Here is a 14175-nt window from a genome sequence, read left to right as displayed (position 1 = left end):
TAGTTTTATTTCATATATATATATTTGTGTGTGTGTGTGTGTGTGTGTGTGTGTGTGTGTGAGACAGAGACAGGGACAGATAGAGACAGATAAGAAAGGAGAGAGATAAGCATCAATTCTTTGTTGTGGCTCCTTAGTCTCCTTAGTTGTTCATTGGTTGCTTTCTCATATGTGCCTTTTTATTTTTTTATTTTTTATTTATATTTTTTACAGAGACAGAGTCAGAGAGAGGGATAGATAGGGACAGACAGACAGGAACGAAGAGAGATGAGAAGCATCAATCATTAGTTTTTCGTTGCGACACCTTAGTTGTTCATTGATTGCTTTCTCATATGTGCCTTGACCGTGGGCCTTCAGCAGACCGAGTAACCCCTTGTTCGAGCCAGCGACCTTGGGTCCAAGCTGGTGAGCTTTGCTCAAACCAGATGAGCCCGTGCTCAAACTGGCGACCTCAGAGTCTCGAACCTGGGTCCTCCGCATTCCAGTCTCATGCTCTATCCACTGCACCACCGCCTGGTCAGGCTATATGTGCCTTGATGGGAGGGGGGCTACAGCAGAGCAAGTGACCCCTTGCTCAAGCCAGTGGCCTTTGGGCTCAAGCTAGTGACCATGGGGTCATGTCTATGATCCCACGCTCAAGCTAGAACCCTGCGTTCAAACCAGCTGATCTCGGGGTTTTGAATCTGGGTCCTCTGCGTCCCAGTCCAACGCTCTATCCACTGCGCCACCGCATGGTCAGGCTTATGTATGTGTTTTAAGTAAAACTTTTATTTTGTGTTTGATATAAATGGAATCACACAGTATGTAGTCTTCTGATTTGCCTTTTTGTTTTGCGAGCCATATTTTTGGGATTCATCCAGATGGATGTTCACAGCTACATAGTGTTCCATTAATGATATTACAAAATATATTTCTCCATTTTATTTGTAGTGAACATTTGGATTGTTTCCAGTTTGGGCTCTTTCAAATATTGCTGCTATAATATTTTCTTAAACTTTTTTTTTTTTTTTTTTTGTATTTTCCTGAATTGAGAAGCAAGGAGGCAGAGAGACAGACTCCTGCATGCGCCCGACTGGAATCCACCCGTCATGCCCACCAGAGGGCAATGCTTGTCCCATTTGGGGCGTTACTCCGTTGCGGCCCGAGCCATAGCACCTGAGGTGGAGGGCATGGAGCCGTCCTCAGTGCCGGGGCCAACGTTGCTCCAGAGGAGCCTTGGCTGCGGGAGGAGAAGAGAGAGACAGAGAGAAAGGAGAGGGGAAGGGTGGAGAAGCAGATGGATGCTTCTCCTGTGTTCCCTGGCCGGGAATCGAACCCGGGACTTCCATGCACCGGGCTGACGCTCTACCGCTGAGCCTACCGGCCAGGGCCTAAACATTATTTTTTTTTTTAAAGATTTTATTTATTAATCTTTTTGGAGAGGGGTGGGAGAGAGTGAAAGAGAGAATGAAAGAGGGGGAGAGTGAGAAAGAAGGGGGAGAGGTGGGAAGCATCTACTCATGGTAGTTGCTTCCTGTATGTGCTTTGACCCAGCAAGCCCACGGATTTGAACTGGCAACCTCAGCATTCCAGGTCAACCCTTTATCCACTGTGTCACTACAGGTCTATAATTTTTAGTAAAGTATTCCTGGTACATGTGTGCAAAAATTTCTCTATGGTATATAAACAGAAGTGAGATTTTCTTCTGCATATTTTCAGCTTAGCTTTGATCTTGCTCTGCTGTTTTCCAAGAGGTTGTAACAATTCTCACTCCCACCGGCTGTATATGAGCTTTCTCATTGCTCCACATAGTCACCAACATTTGGAATTTTTTAATTTAATTTTTTCTTTTGGTAGATATAAGGTGGTATATCATTGTGCAAGGAGATTTGCATTTTCTTTTCTTTTTTTAAAAAAAGATTTTATTGATTTTACAAAGATAGGAGTGGGAGGGATAAGAATCAACTCATAGTCACTTCACTTTATAATCCGTATTTTTTTAAAAATTTTATTTATTTTTTACAGAGACAGAGAGTGAGTCAGAGAGAGGGATAGACAGACAGGAACGGAGAGAGATGAGAAGAATCAATCATTAAGTTTTTCATTGCGCATTGCAATACCTTACTTGTTCATTAATTGCTTTCTCATATGTACCTTGACCGCGGGCCTTCAGCTGACCGAGTAACCCCCTTTTTTTTAAAAATTTTATTTATTTATTTATTCATTTTAGAGAGAGAGAGAAAGGGGGGAGGAGCAGGAAGCATCATCTCCCATATGTGCCTTGACCAGGCAAGCCCAGGGTTTTGAACCGGAAACCTCAGCATTCCAGGTCTACACTTTATCCACTGCGCCACCACAGGTCAGACCCGAGTAACCCCTTGCTGGAGCCAGCGACCTTGGGTCCAAGCTGGTGAGTTTTGCTCAAACCAGATGAGCCCGTGCTCAAGCTGGCAACCTCGGGGTCTCGAACCTGGGTCCTCTGCATCCCAGTCTGATGCTCTATCCACTGTGCCACCGCCTGGTCAGGCTGGTCGCTTTAAGTTAGTTGTTTGTTGATTGCTTGTTGTATGTTCCTTGACTGGGCAAGCCCAGGGTTTCGAATCAGCTTTCCAGGTCGATGCTTTATCCACTGCGCCACAGGCCAGGCTGCATTTTGTTGTTTATTGATGAGGTTGAGCATCTTTTCATGTTTGTGGGCTGTATTCCTCATTTTCTATTGGGTTGTCTGTTTTTTTATTGCTTCACCAGGTTTCTTATGTAATCTGCAAACAAATTACGTATTTGTTGGTTATATGTGTTTCAAACATATTCTCTCAGTTTGTGGGTTGTTCCATTAGTGGGCTTTTTTGGGTGTTGCCAGCTCACATGTATAGGAGCTCCCCCTGATTGATTAATATTTTCCCTTTCTGTTTCTTTGTTTTACTGGTATAAACCCTGAGTATGGGTTTCCAATTTTCCTTTTAGCAAAGAATGGCCGCGTGGATTCTGAGGACCGGAGGAGCCGCCACTGCCCGTACCTGGATACCATTAATAGGTCAGTAGGATGGGGAGGCCGAGGGCAGCGCAAATGCAATCTATGCAGGAAGCTCTTTGTAATGCCCATTGAACAGCACATTAAAAATTTTATTTCTTTTAAAGATTTCTGCCCAGAAAATTGTGCTTCACGTCATGTTTATTAATCTTCGCTCTTCAGTTATAAGTATCAGAGGGCATGTTTTATGGTGGGCATAGGCATAAAGAGACTTTAGTGCCTGACCAGGCAGTGGCACAGTGGATAGAGCGTCAGACTGGGATGCGGAGGAACGAGGTCCGAGACCCCGAGGTCTCCAGCTTGAGTGTGGGCTCATCTGGTTTGAGCAAAGCTCACCAGCTTGGACCCAAGGTTGCTGGCTCCAGCAAGGGGCTACTCAGTCTGCTCTGGCCCCCCCAGTCGGGGCACATATGAGAAAGCAATCAATGAACAACTAAGGTGCCCCAGCGAAGCATTGATGCTTCTCATCTCTCTCCATTCCTGTCTGTCCCTATCTGCCTCTCTCTCTGTCTCTGTCACAAAAAAAAGAGCTTTTAGCTCATTTTCAATTGGTGTGATGAAATAATGGGATACATGGTATCAATGACAGTAGCAAATTTAAATATTTATTGAGCGCCACTGTGTGCTAGATACTACTCTAGGTGAATGGGATTTGGCAGAGAAAAATAGACAAAAATTATCCTAATGCAGAGGTAGCTACCTTATCCTGGTACTTTTTCTCTGATTCCAGATGATATCTTGAGGCTTTTTTTTTTTTTTTTTTTTTACAGAGACAGAGAGTCAGAGAGAAGGATAGACAGACAGGAACAGAGAGATGAGAAGTATCAATCATTAGTTTTTCATTGTGCATTGCGACACCTTAGTTGTTCATTGATTGCTTTCTCATATGTGCCTGACTGCGGGCCTTCAGCAGACCGAGTAACCCCTTGCTTGAGCCAGCGACCTTGGGTCCAAGCTGGTGAGCTTTTGCTCAAACCAGATGAGCCCGCGCTCAAGCTGGAGGCCTTGGGGTCTAGAACCTGTGTCCTCGGCATCCCAGTTTGATGCTCTATCCACTGCGCCACCACCTGGTCAGGCTGTCTTGGGGCTTTTTAATTTACAGATATCTAGAAGCTGTCCATTGTTATAGGCATAAGCCACTTGTGGCTGTTTAGCATTTGAAATATGGCTTTAGGAAGTAGACTTTAAATTTAGTTTTAACTATTTTAAATTAAAATGTCAACAGTTACCTTTTTTTTTTTTTTTAGAGACAGAGAGAGAGTCAGAGAGAGGGACAGACAGACAGGAACGGAGAGATGAGAAGCATCAGTCATTAGTTTTTCGTTGCGCAGTTGCAACACCTTAATTGTTCACTGATTGCTTTCTCATATGTGCCTTGACCGCGGGCCTTTAGCAGACCAAGTAACCCCTTCCTCGAGCCAGCGACCTTGGGCTCAAGCTGGTGAGCTTTTGTTCAAACCAGATGAGCCCGCGCTCAAGCTGGCGACCTCGGAGTCTCGAACCTGGGTCTTCCGCATCCCAGTTTAACGCTCTATCCACTGCGCCACCACCCGGTCAGGCTCAACAGCTACCTTTGACTAGTGGTTCCTTTAATGGACAGTGCAGCTTTACCAGGACCATAATCAATTAATTAGTTTATATTTGAGAAGGAATTTCTTTGTCATCTGTAGATGTAGTGGAGGTAAATATTTTTGTCCGTTACTCTCCCAGAACTCAAGTACCATTACTTTGAGTACACTTGAACAGGTAGATCTATTTGTAGTTATTTCTTTAGTATCCTTTTTTTTTTTTTTTTTTTTTGTATTTTTCCGAAGCTGGAAACGGGAGAGACAGCCAGACAGACTCCCGCATGCGCCCAACCTGGATCCACTCGGCACGCCCACCAGGGGCTATGCTCTGCCCAACAGGGGGCGATGCTCTGCCCCTCTGGGGTGTCGCTTTGCCGCGACCAGAGCCACCCCAGCACCTGGGGCAGAGGCCAAGGAGCCATCCCCAGAGCCTGGGCCATCCCCGCTCCAATGGAGCCCTGGCTGCGGGAGGGGAAGAGAGAGACAGAGAGGAAGGAGGGGGTGGGGGTGGAGAAGCAAATGGGCGCTTCTCCCATGTGCCCTGGCTGGGAATCGAACCCGGGTCTCCCACACGCCAGGCCGACGCTCCACCGCTGAGCCAACCGGCCAGGGCCTCTTTAATATCCTTTTGAGACTAGAGGAGATCAGGTGAATTCAGGTTGGTATGGCCATAGACTATTTCCCTAATATTATTTTATTTTATTTTTTGACAGAGACAGAATCAGAGAGGACAGATAGGGACAGACAGGAGGGGAGAGAGATGAGAAGCAGTTCTTTTTTTTTTTTTTTTTTAGACAGAGACTCAGAGAGAGGGATAGATAGGGACAGACAGACAGGAACAGAGAGAGATAAGAAGCATCAATCATCAGTTTTTTGTTGCAACACCTTAGTTCACTGATTGCTTTCTCATATGTGCCTTGACCGTGGGGCTACAGCAGAACCAGTGATCCCTCACTCAAGCTGGTGAGCTCGTTCTCAAGCCAGTGACCTTGGGATTTCTTTCTTTCTTTCTTTTTTTTTTTTTTGTATTTTTCTGAAGTTGGAAACGGGGAGGCAGTCAGACAGACTCTCACATGTGCCTGACCGGGATCCACCCGGCACACCCACTAGGGGGCGATGCTCTGCCCATCTGGGGCGTTGCTCTGTTGTAACCAGAGCCATTCTAGCTCCTGAGGCAGAGGCCACAGAGCCATCCTCAGTGCCTGGGCCAGCTTTGCTCCAATGGAGCTTTGGCTGCGGGAGGGGAAGAGAGAGACAGAGAGGAAGGAGAGGGGGAGGGGTGGAGAAGCAGATGGGCGCCTCTCCTGAGTGCCCTGGCTGGGAATCGAACTTGAGACTCCTGCACACGAGGCCGATGCTCTACCACTGAGCCATCCGGCCAGGGCCGACTTTGGGGTTTCAAACCTGGGTCATCTGCGTCCCAGTCTGACAGTCTACCCACTGTGCTCCCACCTGCTCAGGTTCCTTAATATTCTTTAGGCTTCATTTTTACTTTTATAGGTAAAAATAATTTTTTCTTAATTTTTTTTTTTTTTTATTAAGTGAGAGTGTGAGTGGTGGGGAGGCAGAGAGTCAGACTCTCGCATGTGCCTCGACTGGGATCCACCCACCAAGCTCACTAGGTGATGCTCTGCCTATCAGGGACTGCTTCTCTGTTGCTTGGCAACTGAGCTATTCTAATGCCTGGGGCGAGGCCATGGAGCCATCCTCAGCACCCAGGCCAACTCACTTGAACCACTCGAGCCATGGCTACAGTGTGTGTGTGGAGGTGGGGGGGTGTCAGAGAGAGAGAGAGGGAGAGAGAGAAAAGGGTGGGTGGAGAAGCAGGTGGTCGCTTCTCCTGTGTGTCCTGAGGGAATTGATCCCAGGACTTCCACATGCAGGGCCAACGCTCTACCAGCCAACCAGCCAGGGCTTAATTTTTTTTTTTTTTTTTTTCAGAGACAGAGAGAGTCAGAGAGAGGGATAGACAGGGACAGACAGACAGGAACGGAGAGATGAGAAGCATCAATCATTAGTTTTTCATTGCGCGTTGCAACACCTTAGTTGTTCATTGATTGCTTTCTCATATGGGCCTTGACCGCGGGCCTTCAGCAGACTGAGTAACCCCTTGCTCGAGCCAGTGACCTTGGGTCCAAGCTGGTGAGCTTTTTGCTCAAACCAGATGAGCTCGCGCTCAAGCTGGTGACCTCGGGGTCTCGAACCTGGGTCCTCGACATCCCAGTCCAATGCTCTATCCACTGCGCCACCACCTGGTCAGGCTTAATTTCCTTTTTTTTTTTTTTTGCATTTTGTTTTTTTTTCCCGAAGCTGGAAATGGGAAGACAGTCTGACAGACTCCCGCATGCGCTCGACCGGGATCCACCCGGCACGCCCACCAGGGGCGATGCTCTGCCCATCTGGGGCGTCGCTCTGTTGCAACCAGAGCCATTCTAGTGCCTGAGGCAGAGGCCACAGAGCCATCCTCAGCACCTGGACCAACTTGCTCCAATGGAGCCTTGGCTGCGGGAGGGGAAGAGAGAGACAGAGGAAGGAGAGGGGGAGGGGTGGAGAAGCAGATGGGCTCTTCTCCTGTGTGCCCTGGCCGGGAATCGAACCCAGGACTCCTGCACGCCTGGCCGATGCTCTACCACTGAGCCAGCCGGCCAGGACCTTAATTTTCTTTTATAAAAAGGTTTATTCACCTTTTTATGTCTTTCCACCCCTTGTCTTTTATTTTGGAATTCTGCTCTGGTCCTACTACTTTACTTCTGTGGCTTTCCATCCAGAGGAAGTGACTGCAATGGAATATTCTCAACTGGTTATAAGTACTGAAAGATAGGGTACCTGGCTCTGTGTGTGTGGTGGAGATGCCTGGACATTGCTCCGGGGCTTGATGCCTGTAGGCTCTATATTACAGGTCTAGGTGAGGAGTAGCTAATGTCCCCATGGTTTATACGGTTATTGAACCGTTCTCAGGATGTTCTGTGAAATTGTGGACCATGGAGCCAGTGCTGCTTCACTTGGGTGCTTTCCTAAAGGTCCGTCTCTATGAATTGCCTGTGTTTTGTTTTGGTTTTCCTAGGAGTGTGCTGGACTTTGACTTTGAGAAACTGTGCTCCATCTCCCTCTCTCACATCAATGCCTATGCCTGTCTGGTGTGTGGCAAGTACTTTCAGGGTAAGTCAGTGTTTGCATTATAAACTTACTAAGCTCTAAGCACTAGCCTCAGGTCTGCTCTGGAGAGATATTTTTTAAAGAAACTAAGCTACTGTTTAGAGTCATGTTTAATAATCCCTATCTTTGTTCCTAGGATATTGAAATGCTCTTAGAAAATTAATAGGAGGTTGTCTGGTTGGTCAGAACCTGAATCTATATGAAAAGGGGAAAGAATTATGTGCATATGTTATATTAATATATAGTATATACAGAGTTATCCCTAATTGCTGACAATATTTGAATTAACTTGTATGTATATAGACATGCACACACACACATGTATACTGCTCACAAAACGTAGGGGATATTTTATAATGAATATGAAGCGATAAAATATCCCCTACTTTTTAAATTTTTTTACAGGGACAAAGAGTCAGAGAGAGGGACAGATAGGGACAGACAGACAGGAACGGAGAGAGATGAGAAGCATCAGTCATCAGTTTTTTGTTGTGACAACTTAGTTTATTGATTGCTTTCTCATATGTGCCTTGACCGTGGGCCTTTAGCAGACCGAGTGACCCCTTGCTCAAACCAGTGACCTTGGGTCCAAGCTGGTAAGCTTTGCTCAAACCAGATGAGCCCACACTCAAGCTAGCGACCTCGGGGTTTTGAACCTGGGTCCTCTGCATCCCAGTCCAGCACTCTATCCACTGCGCCACTGCCTGGTCAGGCTATCCCCTACTTTTTTTTTTTTTTTTTTTTTTGTGGAATAAGAAAAGGCTTTATTGAGTACAGAGCACATCCTGTCTGATGAGGTTCCCTAGCCCTGGGGACAGAGGCTAGGGAAGTCGCATGGGGTGACCCGTGTGGAGGATATTTAAAGGGTCTCTAGGGTGGTTGAGCTAATATGACGTGGTGAAATCTCACTGGCTGGCAGACGGTCACTTTTTTCCAAAGGGCTCCTGGGAAGTTTCTTTTGGTGCACCTGGATGTGGGTGGTTCTAGCCAAAGTTCCCAGGTCTGGGTTCCTCAAGTGACCTTCCCCATTGCTGACCACCTCACATTTCGATCTTTTGTGTTAATTAGGGATGCTGCTTATTCGTCTGGCTACTTCCTGCTGATTTAGGGGTGTTGTGGGGAGGGGGAGATCGGAAGGTGGTACCTTTGAGGGGTGTCAGGAGGAACATCTATTTGGCCATGACTGGAGAAACTTCGCGGAGCCAAAGTGGGTGGAAGGTCGGAGGTCCTGGTTCTTTCTTGGAGGTCCTTGCGGATTTCAACTCCTCCTGGGTTTAAATGTAAGGTATTTCCCCCCCCCCCCCCCCCCCCCCCCCCCGCTGAGGAAGAGGGAAGGGCCTGGATCCACGAAGTATGGAATAATAAAAGGCTTTATTGAGTACAGAGTGCATCCTGTCTGACGAGGTTCCCTAGCCCCGGGGACAGAGGCTAGGGAAGTTGCCTATCCCCTACTTTTTGTGAGCAGTATATTTCATATTCATATGTAAGAAATTGGTTTCCCCACCAGTGTCTCATGCCATCTAGGGAATAAATGAACTATTGTGCCATCTTTCTTGCTAACTTTTGTATGAGAGAAGTTCATGTGGGAGATTCATTTTCTGGATGGTATAGTATTGATATATACTTTGTTTTTGCTGATTTAACACATTCGCGCACAAAATAATGAAAGGAAAATCAAGCTTGGTCTCTGCCTTTCTGGAATATGCCCTTTACAGCTTTTCATTCTTCCTTACAGGCCGGGGTTTGAAGTCTCATGCCTACATTCACAGTGTACAGTTCAGCCACCATGTCTTCCTCAACCTCCACACCCTCAAGTTTTACTGCCTTCCAGACAACTATGAGATCATTGATTCCTCGCTGGAGGATATCACGGTGCGTTTCCCGGGGGATGGCTTGCTGCCAGTTCTGAGAACCATTGCAGGTATCCTGGGATCTGTTCTGCCTAGGCAGGGATCTCAGCCCCTTCGTCCTTTGTCTCAGAGTCTTCTTTCCCTTTGGGAGGAAGTGGGGAAACCAAGTAAGGTCAGGATTCGTAGTTATGGCCTGTACTGTGCAACCTAGCCATTATTCCTGCTTTTACTGTTCCATGTTAGGGCTGTAACAATACTGGTTACTTATTGATTGGGGTGAAAGCATTTTTATGAATAAGTTATCTTTCACAGTTGGAGTAAGGATGTGAATTGGGCTGGGCATAGGACATTGGATACCAAGCTGCATTCCTGTTTCTAGCTACTTTTGACATGATGTGGCTAGGGTGGCCGCCCTGTCCCATCTCTGGGCTCCTGTTTGTGACCTGTGCCAAGAGTGACTGAACTTGAGTGGAAAGTTCTTTTGGCCTTTGCTTAATGTTGGAACTTTTTTTTTCTTTCCAAGTGAGAGATGGGGAGAGAGAGAGATAGATTCCTAAGTGCGCCCTAATCAGGATCCACCCAGCAACCCCCATCTGGGGCCGATGCTCGAATCACTTGAGCTATCCTCTGTGCCTGGGGCTGATGCTCAAACCAGTAGAGAGGGGAAGAGAGAGAGAAGGGAGAGAGGGAGGGAAAGAGAAGCAGATGGTCGCTTCTCTTGTGTGCCCTGACTGAGGATCGAACTCGGGACATTCATACGCTGGGCTGACACTATGCACTCAGCAAACTGGCCAGGGCCAGTGTTGGAGCTTTTGATTATTATCTTTTTGAGCAAGTGGCTCTATAGTCATTGTGCTGAATGCTCTGTTCTTTCTTTTTTTTTTTATAGTATGTTTATTAAACTTGGGGACAGTGAAACAAGGAAAGGCTTAAGACAGAAGAAGCAACAGGCTGCTTTGGCTCACTGGGAAGTCAGAGGAAAAGGGGCTTTGGATCCAGGTTCTGGGGGTCAGCCTGGGATGAGCTGCTGCTGCCCTTGCTCCCCTGGCTGCAGGTCTTATCGGGACCATTGGAGTTTCAGAGATGCACAGCTGTGGGGGAAGAGGAAGAAGGGAAGAATAGGGGAAAGGAAAGGCATGGGCATGTTCTCAGAGGGAGAGCCGCTGAACAATATGTTTTTTAGGAAAGCTTGTTCAGTGTTTGAAATACTCCTTATGCTACTTTTATAACTTTTATAGATATACTAATAGTTGAAGTTAAAGTGGTTATAGACAGTATTTACAGAGGGGGAAACTTAGATCAATTCAAGGTTTAAAAGGGAGTTAGTGGCAACCTCTGTCCAACCTGTGACGTGACATGTGAAGCTCTGGAACTGGGAAGGGTCTGATCCTGCCCCTGCAACCCCAGGGAGTCATGAGGTCTCGGTCCTGCACCCTGGGGGGAGGCGCTCCTGCTTGGCACTGGGTCCCCATGCGGGCTCTGTGAAGGCTTACTCTAGACTCAGTCCCTTCCTGCCACAGAGACTGGAATGTCCTGTCTCTTCTGACGGGGCTTTATCATGGGGTTGGCTGAACCTGAGGTTTGAGGAAAACCCCGAGATTCAGTGATTTTGGATCAAACATGGAGTTGCACTTCTCGATTAGTGAAGTGGAGATGGCCTATTCTATGGTGCATCCGTCTTTATACCAGTTGTTGGGAGCTCTTTTGACATGTCTTTTTTTTTTTTTTTTTTTTAATTTTTCTGAAGCTGGAAACAGGGAGAGACAGTCAGACAGACTCCCGCATGCGCCCGACCGGGATCCACCCGGCACGCCCACCAGGGGCAAAGTTCTGCCCATCCTGGGCGTCGCCATGTTGCTACCAGAGCCACTCTAGCGCCTGAGGCAGAGGCCACAGAGCCATGCCCAGCGCCCGGGCCATCTTTGCTCCAATGGAGCCTTGGCTGCGGGAGGGGAAGAGAGAGACAGAGAGGAAAGCGCGGCGGAGGGGTGGAGAAGCAAATGGGCGCTTCTCCTGTGTGCCCTGGCTGGGAATCGAACCTGGGTCCTCCGCACGCTAGGCCGACGCTCTACCGCTGAGCCAACCGGCCAGGGCTGTTGGGAGCTCTTTTGGTGTGTGGTGAGATGTTTATGACCAAAGGGTTTTTTTGTTTTTGGTGGAACTTGCTGTTCTACTTATATTTTGTGAACTCTGCAAACAACCCTAAAACAACTTAGAGTTTTCTTTTGCTTTGCAGTATGTGTTGAAGCCCACTTTCACAAAGCAGCAGATTGCAAACCTGGACAAGCAAGCCAAACTTTCCCGGGCATATGATGGCACCACTTACCTGCCAGGTATTGTGGGCCTGAATAACATAAAGGCCAACGACTATGCCAACGCTGTTCTTCAGGTAGGATCAAGATGGGAACATGAGGGAGAGGCGTAGCGTGGGAATACTGCAGAAGCCAGCCAAGAGATGACTGCCTCTGATAGAGTGCAGTCAGATGGTTCCGACCCTGTCTTACTGAGGACTCTAGTTCTGCACTGAGTAGAACATTCCTATGTCTGCTCAAGGTGCTGCTGCCAAATGGTGAGGCCTTTTCCAGCCTCTGGGCTCAGGGTCTCTGGAGCTGTCAGGGAATGAGAGCTAGAATCTCCGTGTGGCCTCGCAATACCCAATAAAAAACACGCATGCTAGGTGATGCATTTTTTTTTTTTTTTTTACAGGGACAGAGAGAGTCAGAGAGAGGGATAGATAGGGACAGACAGACAGGAACAGAGAAAGATGAGAAGCATCAATCATCAGTTTCGTTGCAACAGTTTAGTTGTTCATTGATTGCTTTCTCATATGTGCCTTGACTGTGGGCCTTCAGCAGACTGAGTAACCCCTTGCTGGAGCCAGTGACCTTGGGTCCAAGCTTCCAAGCTGGTGAGCTTTTGCTCAAACTAGATGAGCCTGCACTCAAGCTGGCGACCTCGAGGTCTCAAACCTGGGTATTCTGCATCCCAGTCCGATGCTCTATCCACTGCGCCACCGCTTGGTCAGGCAGGTGATGCATTTTTTTATGTTGCAGATGTTCATTGTGCCAGCTGTCAGATGTCTTGGTCCTGCCTATGTGCTTAAGTCCTGAGGTGGGAAAGGCAGAAAGTGGAAGTTGTCCTATTTGCAATTAAGGTTCTTATTTTAAAAATTACATAAGCAATATGTGTACATTTTAGAAAAATTAGAAAATATTGGTAAGCATAAGAACATTTAAAATAATCCTGCTATACCAAAAAAAATTGATTAAAAATTTGTAAGCACGAGCCTGACCAAGCGGTGGCGCAGTAGATAGAATGTCGGACTGAGACACGGAGGACCGAAATTTTGAGGTTGCTGGCTTGAGTGCAGGCTCACCAGCTTGAGCACAGGGTTGCTGGCTTGAGTGTGGGATTATATATATATATATATATATATATTTTTTTTTTTTTTTTTCATTTATCCAAAGCTGGAAACGGGGAGGCAGTCAGACAGACTCCCGCATGCGCCCGACTGGGATCCACCTGGCATGCCCACCAGGGGGCGATGCTTTGCCCCTCTGGGGCGTCGCTCTTTTGCGTCCAGAGCCATTCTAGCGCCTGGGGCAGAGGCCACAGAGCCATCCCCAGCGCTCAGGCCATCTTTGCTTCAATGGAGCCTCGCTGCGGGAGGGGAAGAGAGAGACAGAGAGGAAGGAGAGGGGGAGGGGCAGAGAAGCAAATGGGCGCCTCTCCTGTGTGCCCTGGCCGGGAATCGAACCCGGGACTCCTGCACGCCGGGCCGACGCTCTACCGCTGAGCCAACGGCCAGGGCCTGAGGCCATGGTATAGGCTTGAGCCCAAGGTTGCTGGCTTGAGCAAAGGCTCACTCACTTTGCTGGAAACCCCCCCATCAAGGCAATCAGTGAACAACTAAGGTGCTTCAGTGAAGAATTGATGCTTCTTATCTCTCTCCCTTCCTGTCTGTTCCTCTATCCCTCTCTGTCTTTGTCTCTTTTGTAAAAAAAAAAATGTAAACACGAATACTTCTTGAGGGGGAAAAAGATGTAGAAAGTATAAAGTGAAAGCGTAATTCCTTTCTTTCCTAGTACTTTGTCCTGGGAGAGTTTACAGTATATAGATCTCTAGAACTTTTTTGTAAACATACATACATACATGCATAATATGTATTTTGTCATGTGGTAATATCGTTATTTGGCTATTCCGAATTGCTAGATAAAAATTTTAACTTGTCTCATTTTTTTATTACTAGTGTTACAGTGAGTATCCTTCTACTTCTAGTCTTGTACTTTATGTGACAGTGTTATATTTTGTAGTATTTTTTTAACTTTCACTTTTTTTTTCTTTTCCAAGTGAGAGGAGGCGAGATAGACTCCCACATGCACCCTGACTGGGATCCACCTGGCAACCCCTGTCTGGGGCTGATGCTCTGCCCATCTGGGGCCAAGCTCACAACTGAGCTGTTTTTAGCACCTGAGGCTAAGGCTCCATGGAGCCAACCTGGGGCCGATGTGCTCAAACCAGTCGAGTCTTGGCAGTGGGAGGGGAAGAGAGAGAGGGAGAGAGAAAGAGAGAGAGGACAGAGGGAGGGGTG

General features: G+C 47.3%; 1 protein-coding gene across 1 annotated transcript in view; it reads left to right on the top strand.

Moving 5' to 3' along the window:
• Nucleotides 1-14175, top strand: part of USP39 (ubiquitin specific peptidase 39) — a 46724-nt gene that overhangs the window by 10723 nt on the left and 21826 nt on the right. Inside the window, exons 2-5 of the mRNA XM_066377797.1 lie at nt 2944-3013; nt 7643-7737; nt 9470-9606; nt 11821-11973. Of these exons, the coding sequence (XP_066233894.1) occupies nt 2944-3013; nt 7643-7737; nt 9470-9606; nt 11821-11973 (455 nt within the window). The remainder of the gene's footprint in view (nt 1-2943; nt 3014-7642; nt 7738-9469; nt 9607-11820; nt 11974-14175) is intronic.

The sequence above is a fragment of the Saccopteryx leptura genome, chromosome 3 (assembly GCF_036850995.1).
Source record: "Saccopteryx leptura isolate mSacLep1 chromosome 3, mSacLep1_pri_phased_curated, whole genome shotgun sequence".
NCBI classification, from domain to species: Eukaryota; Metazoa; Chordata; class Mammalia; order Chiroptera; family Emballonuridae; genus Saccopteryx; species Saccopteryx leptura.
Note: the sequence above shows the minus strand (reverse complement) of the source record. Positions and strands in the feature narration are given on the sequence as shown.